This window comes from Micromys minutus, assembly GCF_963924665.1.
Source record: "Micromys minutus genome assembly, chromosome: 7".
Lineage (NCBI taxonomy): Eukaryota > Metazoa > Chordata > Mammalia > Rodentia > Muridae > Micromys > Micromys minutus.
Window position 1 is genome coordinate 45,519,650 of NC_137976.1, and position 22,450 is coordinate 45,542,099.

Here is a 22,450-nt window from a genome sequence, read left to right on the forward strand (position 1 = left end):
AGACTACCCAGAAATGCTTTAAAAAAATAGTACAGAGTAGAGTTTATTCAGGGCATGGGAGGAGAGTTAAGAGGGTAGTAGGGGTGGAGAGAAGAGAGAAGAGGGGTAGAGAAGCAGATGCTGGCCATGAGCACTTGGGGGGGAAGGGAGGAAATGGGGAGGGGAGGGGCAAGGAGGGGAGAGTGAGAGTGGGAGAGCAAAGAGCAAGAACACTAGAGAGCCAGAAATGCTCTCACAGTCATCTAGAAGATGAGTCACACAGAATACCAGGCTGACTAGAAGAAGAGATAAGTACTGAGAAGACCCAGGCTGACAAGAAGAAAGTACAGAGAAAAGAAAGAAGTATGCTGCTCAGGTTAGATGTAGGGAGAACACAGAGCAACAGGACTCAATGCTGAATTGAGCTTTTTAAACAAAGATCTATTTTTACTTACGTTTATACATATGCTTCATGTGTGTGTGTGTGTGTGTGTGTGTGTGTGTGTATGTGTGTGTGTGTGTGTGTGTGTGTGTTTACACATACCGGTTTTTAGATGGTCTGGTTCTTAGAAGTCAATTCAAGATTCTAGCCTGTAGATGCTCATCTATACAACTTTCGAAGTCAATTAACTCCAAATTCTTAATGTCGATCAATACACTGCATGGGTATTTCTTGGAATCTTCATGTTTGAGTACAGAAAGTTGGTTTGTCTTAGCTGATCCAAGAGGAAGAGGCTGCTTTCATAACTGATCAGTTACTACACAGAGAGCAAGAAGTCACAGTGAGCCCTTAAAGAAGGAGTGGAGCAGGAGTCATGGTTGGACAGCTGAGGTTCAGAGTGAACACCTCCAGCAGTGTGACCTTGGGAAGGACAGCTTTTATTCTCATCTGTGAAGTGGGAATCAGAATCCTCAGACTAGCAAGAAGATTAGATGAAGTGACTCAGGGGAAGAACCTCCCCCAGATTTCATCCTGGCCACACAGAAAAGGGAACTGATTTCAGTAAAACACTCAGACACACCCACATTCCTTTCTCTACAAGCACGTGCACACACTTGGGAACACACACACACACACACACACACACACACATGAGAACAATTCAGGTTTACAGGAACAGAAATGATAAATGTGGATCACTCTAGTTTCCCTAAATTGCCAGGGATCATGCCTGGACTAGTAGAATTGTGGAGAACAACAAGAGAAGTTTGCTGAAGTTTGGATGAAGAGTCCAACAACAATCAAACTAGAAGACTAATGAGCACATTCCAGAGTGGATTATGGCATCTTCTGGAAAATTCTTCATTATTTTCAGGGCAGTTTTTTCAATATATAAATTAATATAATAACGTGGAAGTGACAACAGTCTACAGAGCCCAAAGCAACTGCAGACAAAGCAAACGACTCCAAGGCCTAGGGAGTAAAGCATGTGTGTGTGTGTGTGTGTGTGTGTGTTTAGTGTGTGTATGTGTAGTGTGTGTGTATGTAGTGTGTGTGTGTGTGTGTGTAGTGTGTGTGTATGTGTAGTGTGTGTGTATGTAGTGTGTGTGTGTAGTGTGTGTGTAGTGTGTGTGTATGTGTAGTTTGTGTGTGTAATGTGTGTGTGTAGTGTGTGTGTATGTAGTGTGTGTGTGTAGTGTGTGTGTGTAGTGTGTGTGTGTAGTGTGTGTGTGTGTAGTGTGTGTGTGTGTAGTGTGTGTGTATGTAGTGTGTGTGTTTGTAGTGTGTGTGTTTAGTGTGTGTGTGTTTGTAGTGTGTGTGTGTGTGTTTAGTGTGTGTGGATAGTGTGTGTGTATGTGTAGTGTGTGTGTATGTTATATGTGTGTGTAGTGTGTGTGTATGTGTAGTGTGTGTGTAGTGTGTGTATGTGTAGTTTGTGTGTGTGTGTAGTGAATGTGTGTGTATAATGTGTGTGTATGTGTGTGTGTGTTAAGAGTTGTTATAAGTGACACAGAGCATGAGAAAAGAACATAGAAAATACTTGCAGGGCAGGGCAGGGCAGGACCCAACCGCAGATGGACAACACAAAAGAAACTCAAGAGCATCTCTGGAAGTTCTTTGTCTCATAATGTTGTTTCTACACATTTTTGTTTTTTTAAACTTTACAGATCCTTTGCATACATATCATGGTTTGGGATTTTTATGTTTTTAGGTAATTCATAAGTGTGCAAATGTGTGTGTCTGCTCTGCATGTGTCCTCATAGTTACCCCCCCACCTCCTGTGAGTTTGTTTAGTCCAATTCCAATTTGTTTTTGTTTTATCTTATTTTTATTCTTAGATGCCCATTTTTTTCTAACTAGAAACAGAAAGGGTATGGCTCTAGATGAAAGGGGAAAGAAACTGAGAGGAGGTGTGGAAGAAAATACTATAATCAGAACATATCATGTAGGGAAAAAAATCTATTTTCAATTAAAAAAAAACAGACTTCAGGGAGAGAAAAAGGAAGACATTAGGCTAATAGATGAAACTGTTCGAACACTGAGCCCCAACAGTGAGATCACATGACCACGTGACTGGATACTGAGCAATGGTGGAGTTGAATTACACTGTGCAGGGCACCTGGTGCTAGCATCATTTCACCTGAGTTTGCAAAACTGTCAATTCAAGAGCCAGTGAGGAACCTAAAGTCAGAAGGGAGGAAAATTAAGTGCCCTACTGTGAAAATGAATCTTGTGTCTAAAGGCAAGTGGGTAGACATTATTAACACAGTCAAGGAAAAATATGCTAATCAGAATGAAATTGTTCCCTCGACAACATGAAACCAGTACAGTAGTGCACAACCAGGCATGAGGTGAGAGCTTTCTATGGTGGGTGGAACACACCATACATCTCTGTCTATTATACTTGGGAATAAGGCCCTAGGTTCCACAATCAATTAAGCTTGCTAAAATAATGAATAGTAGCATGACAGATGAAGGGAGGGTGTCTTGTGTTGTAGTTAATTTTTCTTCCATAAGTAACAACCTCTTGTACCTCTGTTAGCACTGACTATCATATTAAAAAGGCAGAGCATCCAAATAACACACACATAAAAACAGGTGTACACTCTCATGTGCAAAAACACACATACACTACACATGCACACACACACACACATACACACATACACACATACACAGTAATTAAAAGATAACTGTGATGGGTCATAAGGTTTAAGAATCTTCAATTAAAAAAAACAAAAGTACAGAGAAGCATCCATAGGTAATTACGTCCTAGTTGAATTATTCCAACTTTAGCCAAACAGAAATTAATGTGCATCTCAGTAATGTGCATTTATGCAAATTAATTAGTTGTATGAGTTGGAAAATGAATATCCTGATATAAGCTATCAGAATAAATCACCCACCATACCCACAAAAGACACCAGAACATGAAATACACAGTACAAAGACACACAGTAGTTTCTGAGTAAGTACTTACTAAAGCTTGTGCACGGTTTAGAAAAGATGACAATGACAATCCAGCTCCATGAGAAGCAGATGAGGCAGGTGATGCCTCTGCACACTCCTAACCGTCCCAGGAGCAGCTGTGTCAAAGTGCACATCACAGAGCTCTTGTGGTTAACACTCACTCACGGTTCTCCCTTCCTTTTCAGCTTCTGGTTAAATTCTGACCTCTTTTCTAACTTTGAAAATACTTTCATGTTTACTTGCTAGATTTTAGTTCCTTGTCATTGATATTAAAGTTTGTTTGTTTTGTTGGGTTATTTTTGTTTTGTTTTCTGCTCCCATATATATTTTTTTCTTTTCAACTTCCTTCCTGGCTTCCTTCCTTCCTTTCCCATTGGCTTCTTAAAATGATAGCAATGTGCTTCATGTGATATCTAGAAGTAGCAGGAATAGGTTCAAATATGGAGGAGAGCAGACTAGCCAAGACGTCCTAGCTAGGGGGTGAAAAATGAGCACATGGGACTTAATGAAGTTCTGTTTGAAAATGTCCACCTTTATTTTTTTTCCTAAGTAAAACCTCTTCATAGTCCTACAGTAGGTTGTTCAAATGCTGCTTGTATTCTAATGCTAAATACTGGTTCTCAAAATGTGGTTGCCCCATGGGCAGATCCTCACATATAAATAAAACAAGTGATGCTATGGGAACCCTGTTCCCCAACTGAACTGGTCAATAGAAAGCTAGATCCTGTGACTGGCCAGTGGAGGGAGGAAAGTGGGACTTGAGGATTAGATTAAGGGGTTGCAAGTCCAGGAAGGAAGAGAAGAAAGAAGACAAAGGTAGAGGAGGCTGCCATGAGAGGAGATGAACCATGAACAAATGGCCAGGAGAAACAGCAAGTAACAAAGCACTTTCTAGATGGAGGGTATGTTAGACTTGCTCCCAACCTGCCCAATCTAGGCATACGGTTTTTAAATATAGTACCTGGGTGCCTTTTATGTGGGCTAGCTAGGTTTATAGATTTATTTTAAATAGTCCTATTGTATGCATTGGGTCAATTATGTTCTCCCAAAGGGAAGTCAGAAAAAATATGTTCCCTGTGGGGCCAAGCACAATCTAAACAACTCATAAAAAAAAAAAAAGAGTGTTATATAACATATGGACAATGGCTTTTAACAGGTCTGCACAAAGGAAGACATGGCCAGTCTTTGAATCAGTCAACAACATCGCTAGTCCTTGAATCAATCCTGAACACCAAAGCACTGTCACACTTGGCTTTGTAAACTCAAAGTGATTCCACAGTTGCCAAGATACTTGGCTGTTTGATACCAACCATCAGTTAGAATGAACATTCATTATCTAGTTGACTGAGTGGAAAACGTTTCCATGTTTCCTAAACTGATTTCTCTGAAGGGCTTTTGAAGAATTTAATTCAATTCAAAATTTTACTTCAGGGATTGGTGTTTTTATAACTTAGCGGTTTCTAGTACCACAAGAATGTTAGACAGTCAATAAATAAATAATGAAGACCAGAACATCAAAAGAAAAACTACATTTCTGACAAGAGTCCATATTTTAAATTGTATATGATTTGGATTGGTACATGGGGCTCTGATACATTCTTCAAACTATGTAGACATTTTTCATACACTTACATATGTGTCAAAGTTCTCCCAGCCTGAAACAAGTGAGAGTTTACTTATCACATTTGGTGTCTCTGGGGTTTGCTATTTCATCTTCAAGTGACCGTCTCACCTACCCAAATCTTATAGACCCTTTAATTCTATGGATGTGAATTAAGGTGCCATTCATCATGGAGTTTGTCTTACCACAGCTACAGCTGGATCTCTGCTGCTAGCTTCAACTTCAGTGGATGCCTTGTGTTCCTGCACAAGGTTTTCATTCTGTCTCTTTTTTATTTCCCATGAAGAAACCTAAAAGAGTTTCAAAAAAATAGGCAAGCATTAAAACCAATCAACAGTAAAGGTTAAGCTACTTATCCTATGTCATAGAAACTCTTATTAACTCAGGGAAGATGTAACTTCTGATGATCAGTTGGGGATGGTAGCACACACCTATAATCTCAGTATTCAGTAGACTGAGGCAGGAGGATCACAAGTGAAGAGCAATCTATATAAAGAGACCATGAAAAAGAAGGCAAAGATAGAAAGACATATATCATTCAAGTAAGTACATGTAAAGATCAACTAAGAACACATAACAATTATATATATATATAACATTTACCTTAGTTTTAAATACTTATAAAAAAACTAAATGATCTCCCAATATATCTACTTCATTTTTTTTTTTTTTTTTTTTTTGGTTTCCATGAGTATAATATCTTTCAAACCCAAATAACTTAGTTTTCAAGAGCTGGTGTATACTCTGCCTCCACTTTCTGTCTCTACCTGTGAATCAGTTCCAATCTGGCTTCCGGCCTCTACCCTCCACCATCATCAGCAGCAACAAAGTGTTTATGTCATTCCTACTGCTGCAAAGTCTGGGCAAGTCATTAGCATTTCATAAGCTCATGTGTGCAGACATTCATTACAAGAAGAAGGAAATGATGATAATACTGTAGGAATGTGTGCACTACAATTCTTTAAAAGAGACACATATTTGCATACCTGGAAATTCTAGAGTAACATATTTATTAGTCTATATTCCAAAAAGGCTATAACTCCTTAATAGTGCCACTTCCATAGGCCAAGCACATTCAAACCACCACACCATGGCTGTTGTAAGTTAGAAGTTTCTCCTGTCCTCTTCTCTTAAATACAAATGTGACCCATGGGAAGAACAAAATTATCAACTAACCAAACCCACCACAGACCCCAAGGACTAAAACACTAATCATTGAGTTCACATAGAGAGACCCATGGCTCCAGGTACATATGCAGTAGAGGATAGCATTGTCTGACATCAATGGGAGGGGAGGACATTGGTCCAGAGAAGGCTTGTTTTCCCAGTATAGGGGAACAACAAGACGCTGAGTGCTGAGCGGGGGAAGGGTGGTTGAGAGAGGGATCACCTTCATTGAAGCAATGGGAGGAAGAGGGGGGATGGTATTGGAAAAAAGGGGATAACATCTGAAGTGTAAATACAGAGAATATCCAATTAAAAAAAGAAAAAAAGATACAAATGTGAGCTTTTTTTTTCTATCCAGGCATTCTTCGTGGCACCGTCACTTGGCCAAGCTCTCCAAATTGTGCTGATAGTAGCAATCTAACTTTTCTTCCAAAATAGAGAACGGAAGGGAAAAAAATAGAATTCAGGACCTTATCCAGCAAACACAGGTTGCAATGTACATCCCATAATTAGAGTGAGCTAAAAATGTGAAAATGAAGCAAAACCTTTACCACATGCTATTTCCAGAAAAAGGAAATTATTATATATTTTGTGAATAAGATAAAAGAATGGAAAGAAGAAGAAGAAAAAAAAAAAAGCCATGCCTGGGCTGTGTCCTCATGTGCGAGATTTTCCAACAGAGCTGGGGAATGACGAGGCTGCAGGTGCTGCGCCTTCTTCTCCACAGACTTCCTGGGAATCTTAGCCATGCAGACGAACTCCACATCAGAGTCGGCATCCTCTGTGCTTCTCTTCTGGCCTCTTTGGCTGAATGACAGCTCAACAAGTGAAGGACTGCCCTGAGTTAGGCCAGCCTCTGAGGGCTTGATTCTCCCGAGTTTGGATTTTTCCTTAATTAAAAACAGTAAGATGTAATGTTATGAGTTGTGGCTGCATCATTTATTCACCCCATAGTCTTGCACACCAGTTTCTCCAGATCTCCCCAATATTTGTTCCAATATGAGTGGTACCCATAGATGCATGTATTTCAGGGTTTAAAAGCTCACATCATTCCCAGTTAGCATGCTTTCTAATACTCCCATGCATAGTCTCCCGCCCTCCCCTCCCTTCCCCTCCCTCCATTCCCTACCTCCTCTCCCTTCCCTCCCTCAGATGTAAGTTCTCTTCAATGTTTCTAGTTCTAATACCAAGCCCCCTGCCTGTTACAAAGGACCATCCTCCGGAACTGTGAAACCCTACATTAAATACTTTCTTTTCCAAGTTGCTTGGTGTTCCAAAATAATATGTACATCTTTTTCATAGCAGTAGAAAAGTAACTAAGAGACATCCATCCCCTTTCCAATTTAATCCCCCCCCCTTTTTTCTTAAATGCACTAAGTCCAACTCATGCTGCTTATATTCATACGGGTGTGGTGCCACCCACTGGAGCAAGGCCATGCCTCTGAAGAAAAATAACTCTAATAGCCATCCCCTGTAAATACTGCCTCAGCTCGGGGCTGGGGTTCATGTGCCCCTTCCCCATCCATGGTACAATGCAGACTGACTTGGTTAGGGCAGATAGTAGGCATGTAGCAACAGCTCCTGTGTTTATGAGTGCAATGCCCTGCCATGTTCAGAAGACACAGAAGGTCTCCCTGATCTCACACTCTCATAATCCTCCATGACGGGTTCTGAGCCGTGTGGGGCAGAGTATGATGTAGATTGAGGTTGAGCATGAAGGGTGGAGCATGCCCCAGACACATTCTCTCTGCACTTCTACCAGTTGTGAGGCTCTGGATTATCAGCCATGTTTCTCATTACTAGCAAAAAGTTCAAAAGAAACAGTCTGGGTATCCCACAGAATCAAGTAAGCATGGGGCTCACAGAGACTGAAGAGGCAGTCATGGGATCTGCATGGGTCTGCACTAGGCCCTCTGTATATATGTTATGGTTGTTGGCTTGGTGGTTTGAGATGATTCCTGACAGAGTTTTTTTGCCTGCTTTTGGGACCGTTTATCTCCTACTGGGTTGCCTCATTATATCAGTCTTGATGTGACAGTTTATGTCTGCTCTTATTTTATCGTGTTCTGCCATGTTTGGTTCATGTCCCTGGGAGGGCTGCTCTTTTATGGGAGGTGCAGGAATGGATTTGGGAAGAGGGGGAGATGGAGGTGAACTTGGAGGAGTGGGAAAAGGAGAAGCTCTAGTTGGGAAGTATTATATGAGATAATAATAAATAATTTTTTTAATTGTCATCATGTCCAACTAGTAGGATAATAAGTGATTTAATGTTATTTATGTTTTATTTTCTAAATTTTTATAATAAATATATGTCTAGTGAAAAAAACAGTGTCAGCTAAAATCTACTAGTACTTCTCTCTGTGAGCTCACCATCCACAGCATAGACACCCACATGACCCAGGAAGCTTATGGGAGAAATGTAACAGATGCCTGGACATTAGTTTATGTGTTTATTTAAATTTTTGAGATTTAAATTATTTTATTCTATATGTATGTGTATCTTGCATGCATGTTAAATACCACATGCATACAGTGCCCACAGAAGCCAGAAGATGGTGTCAGATCCCGAGACTGAAGATGGTTGTGAGTCACTGGGGAATTGAACCTGGATGCTCCGTATGAGCAGCCAGCACTCCTAATAGCGGAGCCATCTTTCTGGATCCTGAATCCTATTGTAATTGCTCACCTTAGGTGCTGAGGAAAGGCATGAGGACTTGAACTCAGGGATCTTGCTTGTTACTATAAGTTGAGACTTCTATGGAAAGAGAATATTAAGGCAAATTTAATAACCAAAACTTGCCTTTCGGTTGGCATATTACAGAAACTCGGTATTCTTATTTTCCTAAAGAAGTGTCAAGGTCCTGGTCCTTACCCATAATCCTTCAGTTCTGCTACAGGGATGTTCTTACAGAGGTGTAGGTAATGTAACTTCTGATTGTTTTAGTAAGCACTGCAGATTGAATATTTTATGAGCAACTTAATCAAACTCTGGGTCTAGCTTCTCTATCCCATAATCTCCTGCCTCTCCTGGCTTGAGACCCTCTGCTCTCTGCCTGAGGAGCTCAGGGGCATTCTGACCTGAGGCATTATTCTTTCTTGCTGGAAGCACTGGGCTGAGCTTCTGTGAACTGTTGACTGCCTTATGTCTAGTTCCCACAAGCTTCCTGTATCCCCAGGCAGGGTGTGGAGAAGGGGGCCTGTTGCTCCCTCTGAAGAGGATGCTCATTTGATGCTAGTGCTTTTAGCTACTATTTCTGTTTTGTTCTAAGATGATGTCTCACTAATCTGGCCTGAAATGCACTGTCCTGGGATTCACATAGTTCTTAGCAATATGTTACATCTGCAGGTACCTTCAAGGTCACCCTCCCAAATCTGAACAGGTGATTTTCACAGTATATCCTCATGGGATCAGTCTTGATTGGTAGATCATCAGCATAGACACCTATATTAGAGGCTAAGGATGTTCCTGGTTCCAAACCTTCTCTATTCATCATACCTTTTAGTGATCAAACTATGTAAATTTCCCCAACTGAATCCTCTGTAAATTCAAAATGCATTAGGTCAAAATCACCACCAAAGAGATGAGGTGGTTCAGTGGGTAAAGTGTTTGTCACCAAGACCTGTAACCTGAGATTTTCAGTACTAGTTTAAAAAAAGGAAAGAACCAATTACACTCATAAAGAATCAATTACCTTCACAGTTGGAAAGCATTCTTCATCCAACTAACTAACTAAATAATAAACAAATGTAATAAAAATAAAATAGAAAATGCAGGTGAAATAGATTGGTGTATAAAGGTGCTTACCAAGAAAATCTGGCAACTTGAATTATATACCACCACCTATGTAAGGGCAGGAGACAACTTATTCCACAAAGCTATTTTCTGGCAACTGTAACATGGCATGGTAGTCATCCACAGACACACACACACACACACACACACACACACACACACACACATGCTAAGTAAGACTAAATTAAAAAACAAATCAAGTTGAGAAGAAAACATTACCATCAGAGTTGCATGCATGTTATCAGAATCTTCAGAAAAGCCTGTGGAAATTGTATCACATCCTTACACATGGGACTCTCATTCAACTGTTAGGGGTTGGTTCAGGCAGCACATCTTGCATTTTGCAAGTGGTTCTGATGTGCAGTCAGAATGGAGAAACTCTACCACGGGAGGTGGTACCATGGCTGAACCTCAGGCACCTGGCACATGAACAACCAATTGAGGTTGTATAAGTGCAAACTCACTACACCCATGGGCATATGAGCTGTTTCCTAACATCTACCCCCAATCCTGACCCCTTCCTATCTCTCTGCTACCCTTCTGCCTTCGTGCATTTGACATTCCTCCCTGATTACATGGCCACCTTTCATACTGCCGTACCATCAGACAACCCATGTCTATAGACTGGATGGTCCTGTCCGGCTTTATCTTTCTGCCAAACCCATTCATCCTTCAAGCCTTGGTTCCAAAAGCATCCATCCCAACTGCTGGATCCAGGTTCCTAAGGAAGAACCATGCTGCTTTTCAGCTCACAGAACATTTCAGAAAATGGGTTTTTACGTTTTAATATGTTTTGCTTTGAAGCTACAAAAATAAAAAGAGCATCATTGGTTCATTCTTTAAAAACACACTGTTGTGAGTTAGGTTTACCAAGATTGCTTTTGACCAGAGTGTCTCCACAGGAAACGTAGAATGCAAGGTAAGATTCCAGTAAGTCCTTGCCAAGCAAAGCAACTTCTCTCATATCTACAGAAACTGCTCCTCTGTCAGTCGTTGCCTCTTAAGCTCTTTCACGAGCATCCCCTGTATCCTACATCCATGAACCGGCCTTTGTCCAACAGGGTCTCCAAAGCCCTTCTTCCGTTGTAAGCAATGTACATTTCCATCTCCACAAGTGCCCTTCTCTGTAGCTGCCCACATGCTGACCCCTGCTGACCCTTCTTTCTGGGGTCTCTTCAACTGCTCTCTCCTTTTTCCTTTGAAGCTCCTGTTTCATCTTGATTCCCCAAACAACCCTGAGAAATATCTTTGGTAGATGTCTCCTAGCTTAATGCGGTTTACATCTTTGCTCTTTATAAGCTTTGTTCTTAAAGGACTTTCTGGAAAGAGTGGAAAGGATGTGTATTTACAACTACACTTACACCCAAAGTTCCCCAGAACTCTACCTTTCTATATGATTGTTTCACACAATCACACAGTCACACAGCTTCATGTTAGTGGTGTACTGTAATTGACTGAACTTCAAGCATGTTTCTCTAATATGAGGCACAGGGCATAATGCTTGGGATGTGACAGACACTTGGTAAAGGGTTGCTGATTGTAGAATAAACAGATTGTCCTAGAGTGTACTGCCCATCTTTCCACAGTTGAAACACTGTTAGGATCTCCTTGGAATTCATAGCTTGACAGATTCTATTCTCCATGCTGGATGCGATCACACCTTGAAAGCACTTTCAGCGGTGTCAAGAACATTCATTTCCAGTTAAGTGTTGGCAACCATCTATAATGAGACTGATTCCTGACATGGCAAAGCAGACTGAACCTAGCCTGCCTATAATATATGACTCAATTACAGTATTTGAATTTACAACATTTTTAATAATAACTTAAAGATAATTAGTTTGCTATACAGTTTTATTGTAATGGAATCAGACCTGGCGTATTAACCACATCACTAAACAATAATTGTAAGTGGAGATTTTTATAATCCCCATAAATTCTACTCTTTCATTTTAACTTTAGAACTGTTTCTACAAAAGGATAAGAGACACTGAAAAGCACGTCAGAGTTTTCGGCCGCATTTTGAATAAAAAAACATTAATAATTATGAAGAAACAACATTCTGAAGCCATCAAGAAGCCAATAGAAGATACTGTACTGGCTTCAAGGAACAGAATGGAAGTAGAAAGAAGAACACAGGAAGAGGAGGAGGAGGAAGAGACACTGTAGTGAACACCTTTCTCCTTCAGCTATGCACTCGGCAGTTTTGAATACTGCTGTTAATAGATGGCTATTATTTCCTGTCTTTCACTAAAGGTACTTGATGCAACCTGGAAAATCTGCAGTTGCCTTTCTCCTGTTCACCTGAGTTTCACTCACTTCCTTTCTGATTATTTCTTCTCTTGGTTATTCATTCATTCATTCATTCATTCATTCATTCATTCATTTTTCATTCTGACTGCAGCTTACCCTCCCTCCTCTCTTTCAGGTCCCTCCCTCTTCAAACACAGCATATCAATCAGCAGTAAGACTGGGCATCTCCCTTGTATTAAGGATGGAAGAGGCAACCCAGTATGAAGGAAAAGGTCCCCAAAGCAGGCAAAGAGTCAGAGACAGACCCTGCTGGAAGATCACGAGAAAAATCAAGCTACACAACTGTAGTGCACATTCAGAGAGCCTAGGTTGTTCCCATGCTGGTCGTTGGTTGAGTGGCAGATGCTGCTGGATTTTGTGTGGTGTCTTTTACTCCTGCTCCCATATTCCTTCCTTCCCTTTCTACAGGATTCCACAAGTTCTGCCTAATGTTTAGCCGTGGGCCTCTGTATCTGTTTTATCGGTTGCTGGATTAGCCCTCCCTGGAGTATAGCAGAATATCATTAGGAATTATTTTGTTGATGGTTTTGTTTTATGTTTTTGGGGGGGTTTTGCCAATCATTTTGGTTCTATTTTAGGTCTCTGTCCTCTCCAGCCTCTGGATCCTAGCCCTCTAGGAAATGTCGGGAGTGAATTCCCTCTTGAGAAACAGGTGAGTTTCTAATTCCAGGGATGGCTTAACTTGAGCTTCTCTCAAGAGCATTTTCATTCCTTAAAAAAAATAACCAGCTGTGAAATTCTTTACTCTTCCTTACAATGTATAGCTTTGTGTCAGGAGTATCTTTGACACTGTGGCTGTCAGAGAAAACTTTCCTCCCCTCATCCTTCCCCTCTTCTCCCATATTCCTTCCTTCTCTAATTCTACTGAGAAAAACCCCTCCTGATGGTTGTTAGCTCTTGGGTCCTCAGGTCACTCATGAGTCTCCTTAGGATCACTATTAATTCTGAACTTCTTAATTTCTCCTATCCAAGTGAGGTTTTATTCTCTCAACTGAAAACAGGAAGAGAATACTTCAAAAGCTCAGAAATTTCAGACTTCCAAGACTCTTGATTCCATAGCACAAGGGCATGCACGATTCTCATCGCCTGGTCAGTTCTTTCTTTGGTCCCTAATCGGCTCCTGTTCCTAATCACACAAGGCTGTTCTTCTGGGGACCCATACACAGTTCCTGCTCTTCAGTGTCATCAGATGGTCCTGATTCCTCTTTAGAGAAGACAAAAGTAAGGTTATTAGTGTATGTGAAGGCCCTTAACTACTATCACCATGTCTTGGGAAAACAGAGCTCCTCTTCCTCTAACCTAAGGCTTCTCCCTAGACCTCACCTTTTCTGTCTTCTGGGCTTGTGCATAAGCAAGACCCCGCACCTCTCTTGTGTGATAAGATTCTTCAGTCTCACTGGCTATCTTTCTACAGTTCAGAAACACTGATGAATCTCTCAGCCACAGATAGACCACCGTCCCGCATGGTCATGCAGGGTCCAGCCCACCTTTATCAGTTTTCTATAAATAGTTGATTTCTTTACATTCTTCTCAACTTATCTAATCCCCACTCAGGATTTTTCCCAATGCAACAGAATTAAAGGGCCAAAGCCAAAGCAAAATACCAAAAGATGAGGAATGTGCTAAGGAATTAAGACAGAGTAGGGCATTTCAACTCTCTCTCCAAAGCATCCTCTACAGAAACAGACACAGACAAATAACTGGCACTAAACTCTTCTGCCTGTGCTAAATGTACTAAGTGGAGTTTGTCTTTCCATTCTAATTAAAAGTAGCATTTTCCATTAACCGACGTGGGCTGCCAGCATCAGCCTGCAGGTTGCCCTATTATTTTTAAGTATCTTTTAAAATCACATATATTCATTTTTAATTTGAAGAACACATTTTCCCGTCTCTGATTGCACTTTTATAAAGCTGAACTCTGTCAGCGTAGTGATCCACTTCCAATTCTTTCTCTGCTCCCTAATGAATAGCTGTTTCCTAATCACAGAATCTTTTTATTCCCATCATCTTTTCAGATTTAGAAAAAAATAATTATGACAGAAATCTTAAAAATGCAGGCATTTATTTTTAAATGGCACACCTAACCTCCGCCAGCAAGGTGACTGCATTTCTCTCCCAAGTTCAGAGTCTTGCGAACCACAGTGGAATTAGCAAAAGCTGTCTCATGTAGGTTATTTGTGAAAGCAGAAAACAGAGGATCCCCCAAGGCAGAAGGAAAGGGGTCAGCATTTGTGTTGGACACAGCCTGGAATGAAGATTCCAAGGCTCCAATGACAAAAATTTTTGTTTTGTGAACCTGGGGTACATCCAGGAATCTACATTTCCAGAGATGTGATGTTTTCTCATATAGATGATCGCCATCCTCACTAGCCTAAGACTCAATGCCTCAGAAAACAGAACAGTCAGTCAATCTGTCTGTCTCTCCTCCTCCTTCCACATCCCTGCTCTCTCTCTCTCTCTCTCTCTCTCTCTCTCTCTCTCTCTCTCTCTCTCTCTCCCTCCCTCCCTCCCTCCCTCCCTCCCTCCCTCCCTCCCTCCCTCCCTCTCTCTCTCTCTCTCTCTCTCTCTCTCTCTCTCTCTCTGTGTGTGTGTGTGTGTGTGTGTGTTTTGATGGTGTGTGGGAGAGTACAGAAAAATATTTTCATGTTTCTGCATCAACTAAATTTACTTCATTTGAAATCTAAGAAGAAATAACACATGTTTGAGTTTAGTTTGTGACTGATTACTAATGAGCATTTGAAGAATTTCCCTCTTGAAACTGAAGAGTGTGTTTTGGGGGGACATTTCTGTAGCAAAAATTAATTAATCCTCCCTCCCTCCGTGTGTGTGTGTGTGTGTGTGTGTGTGTGTGTGTGTGTGTGTGTGTGTGTGTGTGTATTTTTAATAATAACTTTCTCATCTCCTAAGGTCTACTGGGCAAATCTTTACTGCCACTTACTACTTCCTTTTCCTTCGTAAAAAGCTGCTAAGCAGATCTTGTTCTGTCAGTCTCCTGGAACTCATACATGCATCAGCCCTGTTGGGTCTGGATGACACTGCGGCCTTGGAGTCATCCCCCACTTCTGACTTCTGGCTCTGACAATGTCTCTGCCTCCTCTTCTACACAACTGAGCCTTTAGAGGAAGGGTTTGATGAAGACATCCCATTCAGAGCTAAGTGTGCCAAAGTCTCTCTCTCTCTCTCTGAATTGACCTGAGTTGGATCTCTGTGTTAATTACCATCTCCTGCAAGGGGAAGCTTCTCTGATGAGGGATAAGCAAGACTTTAAGAGTCACTCTTCAGCGGCCTGTTACTAGATACATTAACCCAGGACTCCTGGACAGGTACCACACCCCTGGAGTAGTTAGCCAACACCAAACAGACTCCATGCCTTTTGTTGCTGTTGCTCTGTTTGGGTTTGGTTTGTTTCTTTTTGTTTGTTTTGTGGTTTTTCTTTGTTTTGGTCTTTGTTTCTTTGTCTTTAGTTTTATGTTTTTTGTTTTTTTTTTCCTAGAGAAAAAAAATAACAGGAAGTTGGGTGTGTAGGGAGATGGGAGGATCTGGGAGGAGTTGGGAGAGGGTGTACATCAAAGTATATTGTATGTAAAAAAAATTTAATAGTTACAAAAAAGCCACTTAAACAGCCTATGATCACTTTGCCTTCTAAAGCTGCCTAAACTGACAGAATCCTCAGACAGAAATCACCATTTAGCTCTAGATTCACAGTTTTTTCTGTGCATGTGAAAAGGCTCTACCCTTGCAGGACCCTGGGGTATCAGCAGTCCTTCTCCACATGGAGTGGTAGAGTCTGGGACTGCTAAAGGGTTAAATGCACCTGCTGCTAAAGTCTAGGGTGGAAACAGAATCAGAGAGGGATTCAGTCTGAATTTTACCTGAGCCTATAGAATTGAGACAGATAATAGATGAGAGAAATGCAGGCCTCAAGGTTCAACAAGGACTAACAAGCCAGTGGTGCTACATATAAGATCAAAGTCACAACGGTAATAAATTCCAGATCCTTGAACTAAATTCAAAATGTGAACTCAGGATCTGAGTAAGAATGGAGATTAAAGCCAAGCAATATGAGACTCAGGGCGCCCGCTCCCAGAGAAGGACACACAAATGCTGTGTCCAGAGCTCTAGACTGAGAGGCCAGGGTATCCCTTAGAAAGAAGCAAGGCGGAGCCTTGGAGGGAAGCTGAATACCTGTACCTTCCTCGGCTGAGGAAAAGATCAGGCTCCAAAGTACATCCAGGATGCCGGGGAGCCTCTGAGGGACCCTGGTTAACCAGTACACTAATTGAGAACTGGTGGCACATACAATTCAGGTGCTTAAGGAGGAGTGTAGGGCAGAGATCAAACAGATATATTTACATCAGAATCTAAAGGAGTATTGTCCCCCGTTGAATTATTTCAGGCCACACATCCAATCCTCTCCTCTCATGCTTGCTGATGTGGATAGGAATGTCTGACTAGCAAGTAAAGAGAGAGGAATAGAACTCTGCTTGCCTGCATGCAATGGTCAAAACTATTTCTGTCCTCCAAAAAAGAGACATGTCCACCTCTGGATTTACAATCATCTTGGCCTTCAATATCAGTATTTGGTCATTTCTGACAGGCTCAATAGCAGATGACAGTAGGCAACGTTCCTTAGTTCCAATGTTGTGAAAAAGGCGTTGAGTAATTTGGGAATCCAGAAGCTGGGCTCTGTGAATCACATGCCATGACACCAGGCTGATTCCTTTTCTCTAGCTAATGACCCTATCTGAGTAATTTAGCAAATACAAACTTCTGTTTTGACAGAAAGTTTAACACTTCTTAGGATGATACTTTGACCAGATCAGGTTGAGGATAGAGGACCACCCTAGGATTTAAATCTATTATGCAAAGCATTGAGCCAGGCATTGTAGTGAGAGAAACACCAAGGCACTGTCCCTGCCTTCAGCAGGCTTCTGGGAGAGTTAATCACAAGCAATTCTTCTGTCTCATTATTATGCATGGACTAGGGCCTCCAGTGTGAACACATCATGCATTTTCCATCCCATAATGCAACATCATGGAGAAATGAGATCTGTGTAGCCAGAGTAATAAAGTAAAATCCATCATCTTCGATGAGAATAATAGGCCTCTTGCAAGACAAGAGGTCTTCGGGTGCCATACGTTTCACAGCACAGATGTTGGTGTAAGGTGGTTGGAAAGTACTTGTGATAAATCAATGCACTTTCTAAGGCATCTGTCACCGTGGTGACACTGATTTGAAATCAGCATCCTACACAATAATGGCACATTAGAAAGCCTGAATTCTACGTGGGAAAATGTGTTCATGTTCTCCATTACAAAGTTCTCCTCAAATGTGTCATTTTAACTTCAGAATCACGGCTAAAATGTCTGCAAGCCGTCTTTGCTCAGCGTTTACAGCAACAATGACCAACATGGGAACTTCCAGATTATTTAAGTCCATTTTTTGTGTGTATCCATAGCAGCTCTGCAAAACTATAGAAAGCTACTGCTGCCTTTCCCTTTCAGGAGGTGTGGAATTCCACCAGGACTGTTCATTTGGTGGGAAGACTGTAAACAAGACAAATGAAATCTAAATGTCCACTGTTTATTTCAGTATACTCCACTCTACTTTGACTGAGTGTTAAGAAAAAAAAAATGGTCTCAGGTAATATATGATGCACAAGTTCCAAAGTCTCACAGTGTAGTCTTACTAAATGAAATATCAAATTATTCATTCCATCTTTCACATTGTTTGCTAAATACCTATCACTCAAAAGATCCAACCCTATGTGTTGCCAGGATGCTGGCTATGGATAAATGAACATTTTCTTTCTAAAGGTGTATAGCCTATTGACTATGTAAGTACCTTTAGTGGTGGGGAGAAGGGAAGAGTGTGCTGGAAGAAACATATGCCAAGGATAAGAGGACCAGAAGGGAAAGGGTGCTTTTATGGGCCAGGAAGGATTAAAACGTTCACTGGGTTGGGTTTTAGTTTGAGATCAGAAGGGACCAGAGAAAGGGCAGAGGCCAGAGGAGAACAGCAGGAACAACGGTTCTCAGGGCAGTGCAGATACAAGAAGCCTGTGGAAGAATGTAGAGAAGAACCAGGCCAACCATCTAAAAGCATGTTAGGAAGACAGTCGTCTGATTACAGAGAGCCTAACAAATTACTATTAGCCACAACGTCTAGAGGATACATACACAGGCAAAGTAACACACACACCACAAACATGCAGATTCTGAGAACCCAAATGGCAGCTCACAGCCATATGTAATTCCAGCTCCAGAGAATGCAGCATCCTCTTCTGGCCTCGATGAGCACTGAATTTACATGTGCACACATACATGCAGGCAACCCCCCTGACATACACACACACACACACACACACACACACACACACACACACTCATAAAATAAAAAGAAATTATAATTTTAAATAAAAGATAAGCATACTGTAGTAGGTTAGTTTAAAGCATGAAACTATGATTCATCCTTTAATGACTGAGTGCATTAAGGGTATTTTAATGTGGTCCCAAAATGCCTGAATCAAATGTAACTAAAAGTAAATTCTATGTACAGAGTCATCCTTGATATACAATGGAATATAGTAATTTAAGCTATGAGTTAAAACTAAGGGAGGGGAACTGGAAGCTTAGACATCCTAAACTGCATAGAATTTGATTTCATAGGTCAGTGGTATTAAAAGTACTGACTCAGTACATTAGAAAATAGAAAAGCAATTATCCAGTTAATTTGTCAAGCAGCAGCAAAGCACTCAAGCGGCACGTGAACGTGGAAACGCTTCTCTTGGCCAGCAGGTGGCGCTTGTCACCCAGTGTAGAATGCAGGTACTGATGGGAGAAGGAAACCTACACTGGAGTTGGGTACAAACTCTGCACCCATATTTTCAGCAGAATGATTGCAAAGGACTGTTCCAGTCACACAATCTATAACCATGGTTTTTTGGCTGGTTGGCGGAGAGTATCAATTACACAATGTCTTTGTTTTAGGAAATGAACCACCATGGGTGACAGATCTTGAGGTAGCCTTTCCTTTCAGCTTACTTTCTTTTACCAAATACCACTCTGCTGTGCTACAAATGTTTGGGCGGCCTTTTCTTCTGTGCTGTTCTTTCCCTGGGAGCAAAACTGGTGTGAAAATTAGACAGAAAACTTGTAACGTCACCATTTACAGATGCCTGATTCGATTAATCACTTGCCCTTCTCCCTTTGTAAAGATGAATATAAGTAGTTGGAATGTTGTATGGTGTATGGATAACTATGGAGAGATGCAACTCCGGGAAGAGATATGCCTTCCACACTAGAGGACAAGGCGTGCCTGCCTTTTCTACCATGACCGTTCTCTGAATAACCCTGAGGTATTCTCATGTGGGTGTTCCTAGAGGTAAGCGACAATCAGACTGCATACAGGTAGGCTATGTACAGAGTGGGGGGAGGGGGGACAAAGCTTCTGGGTTTTGTGAGGAGCAGAAGTATTAATATTCTACTGTCCTGGTGGTGGGTGATATAAAACCTAGGGCCACAGAACTCTAGATGCAGAACAATCTTGGAACTTTGGATCCAGTATGGTGCTTAGTGTTGTTGTCAACTTGACAGGGTTGAGAATCGCCTACAGGACAAGCCTCTAGTGACAGACTGCTTAAAGTGAGCCCCTCACTTGGATGATTTGAGCTTGATCTAACCTGAAAATGTACTTCCCGTGGTCTGGCTTTCTCCAAGGAGATACTTTACCAGTTGGCCAAGGGATGGAAGCAATGAATTGTCCTACCCTGATGCAACCCCTATGAACCATGACAATGACCCCCATGGCAAGATATCCCTATGTGTGCAGTAAGTAGCTCACCCATGCTGGTGTTAACAAACATCTGTCTAATTGTACTTTAGGTCTACTCAGCAGGAAGGAAACCTGGACTGGAAACCTGGCCAGCTCAGCATGGCTAGTGAGGTCATGAACCTCAGGAAAGAATCTACACTGACAGCTTTCTACTTCCTTACGACATTCTAAATCTTATCCTTGAGCCCACAGGTAAGTCCTCATCAAAGAAGCCTCTCTCACAGCACGTGGAGATCTTCATAGAAAGCCACAACCAGACACAAGGCAGGGATCAGCGGACAGTGGGGAGACTTGGCTCCTCTGATATCATGGGCTATCTCCTCGAACTGTGAGTCAAAATACAACTTTCCTCCTTAAACTGCTTTTGGTAATAGCATTTTGTCACAGCTACAGAGACTTACCTACAGACACCCAGCTACCCTCTTCATACCCCACGTCAGACTGCCAGCTGCTGTGGGCTCTGGGACAACAGAGGCTGAGGGCTTGATGTGTAGAGTGAGACGTGGTGACCTTCGCTGCCCAGGTCTGCTCAGTGGGTCAGTGATTAGTACCAGTGAGAGGCCAGAGGGAAGAGCGAGGAGGTGGACAGGCATAATTACAGGGTTTATACTTTATGACAGCCTGGCTTCCAGAGGACAGATGAACGAGTGCTGGCCGAGAAACGTGCTGAGTCATGGTGGTAAATGAGCCAGTCCTGACTTTCCAGCAGCATTCAGCCTGCACTGAAATGCAGTTTATTTTGATGTCGAGTGGAAGCAACGCTGCTTCTCTGACCTTCCCATTCCCATATCTGTCAAATATCCTTATGTGGAATCATTTTAAGGGTACCAAGAATACAATACAATGCAAGGTACAATGTCACACTGTCTGCCTTGTGGCTTTCAGGCTTGATTGGGCACTGGGTAGATATCTGTAAACAAGAGTTTCTGAACATTCACTTTATTTTCATGGACTCCTTTTATAAAAGAAGAACTGACATGCTCTTTTAAAATTCTCCTATTCAGTAATTAACATATTTTATAAAGGACTTTGCACTTCTGAAAAGATAACTATACCATAAACGAGCCTGGATTAGCTGTTTTAAATGTCTGAGTTCCCATGACGGTCAAAAGCACTGCTCTTTGCCACAACCTTATTTAAACTGTTCTTGCCTTGAATGTTTTCTCTGATTCCTTCAACTTACTCTACCTTGATTTCAAGATAGAAGTTCAAGGCCACTTCCCCTGTAACAGGTACTTACCCTAAATCACCCTTCACAGTCTCCTTAGAATAAATTTCCACATCATTTCAGGTGTGATCGTATTACTGAACTAACATTGTCTTACTGTGGTTGATAATTTGTAAATCATCATTAGGTTTAGTTTACAAAGAGACTGGTTTTAACCTGAGGATGTGACATATTTACTATTTCAACAACAGCCTACTGAGTGTCTAGTACCTACCAGGCACTGATGTAGGTAATGCCAAAAAATGGTAGACAAAGCTGAGAGTTTTCCTACATCCAGGAACTTTTACTACTACTACTACTCCAGTTACTATGAACTTCCACCATGGCCTAGCCTGGGGTGTACCCAAAACCAAGCATTTAAAAGTCAATGACCACTCCAAATTAACCAGCTGCCTGGGGTTGGGTCACTGATATGTATTGAATACTTGAAAGTGTGTTAAGATTCTAGGAATGTTTGCCCATGTAGATTGTAGTGGAAACTTTCCTTCAAAAAAGGAAGACAGCGAGGATTCTTATATCCTTTGAACAAGATTTCGACATAAGTGGTGTTAGATTGCTGTTACAATTGGAATGAGCTGAATCTCTAATCTTGACTTAAATTTTTGTGGGAGAAAAGAATCTACTGAGAAAGAGAGTGGGCAGAACGGATGGCTCCCATCTGTTGACTCCATCAGCTGCCTTTAAAATCTCCACTAAGTAATAAACAGCATAGTCCAACTTTAAACAACAATAAGCTAATCAGGGCTTTGTGAAGGACACTATCAATATCCAATGGCCAACAGTGACCTGTAAGAAAGAAAAACAATATATTCAGAGACGGTCAAAAGATAAGATCAATTCCAATGTGTTGGATGTCTTCCTAAAGCTTCAATGAGCAGAAGTCAAATTTTTAAAAAAGTAACTTTTAAAACCAAGATATTTATAGATAAAAACTTCTGTATTTATGTATTTGCCTATCAGTTAAGATAATCACAGACTCTCATGCCTTTATTTCTGGCTTCTTAGCACACAAGATACCAGAGGCTTTATGAACTAAATAGAGGAGTGAGATGTGTTTTAGCAGTAGGGAATGCTTAGGGGATGCATTTCCCAAATAATTGTTA

The 22,450-nt window shown here is 41.3% G+C and overlaps 1 protein-coding gene across 1 annotated transcript in view; it reads right to left on the bottom strand.

The window, feature by feature from the left end:
• MORC1 (MORC family CW-type zinc finger 1) overlaps nt 1-22,450 on the bottom strand; it is a gene marked incomplete at both ends in the record, with an annotated part of 145,875 nt that overhangs the window by 32,210 nt on the left and 91,215 nt on the right. Inside the window, 3 exons of the mRNA XM_080919493.1 lie at nt 5,198-5,302; nt 6,824-7,069; nt 8,866-8,934. Coding sequence (XP_080775619.1) covers nt 5,198-5,302; nt 6,824-7,069; nt 8,866-8,934 — 420 coding nt within the window. The remainder of the gene's footprint in view (nt 1-5,197; nt 5,303-6,823; nt 7,070-8,865; nt 8,935-22,450) is intronic.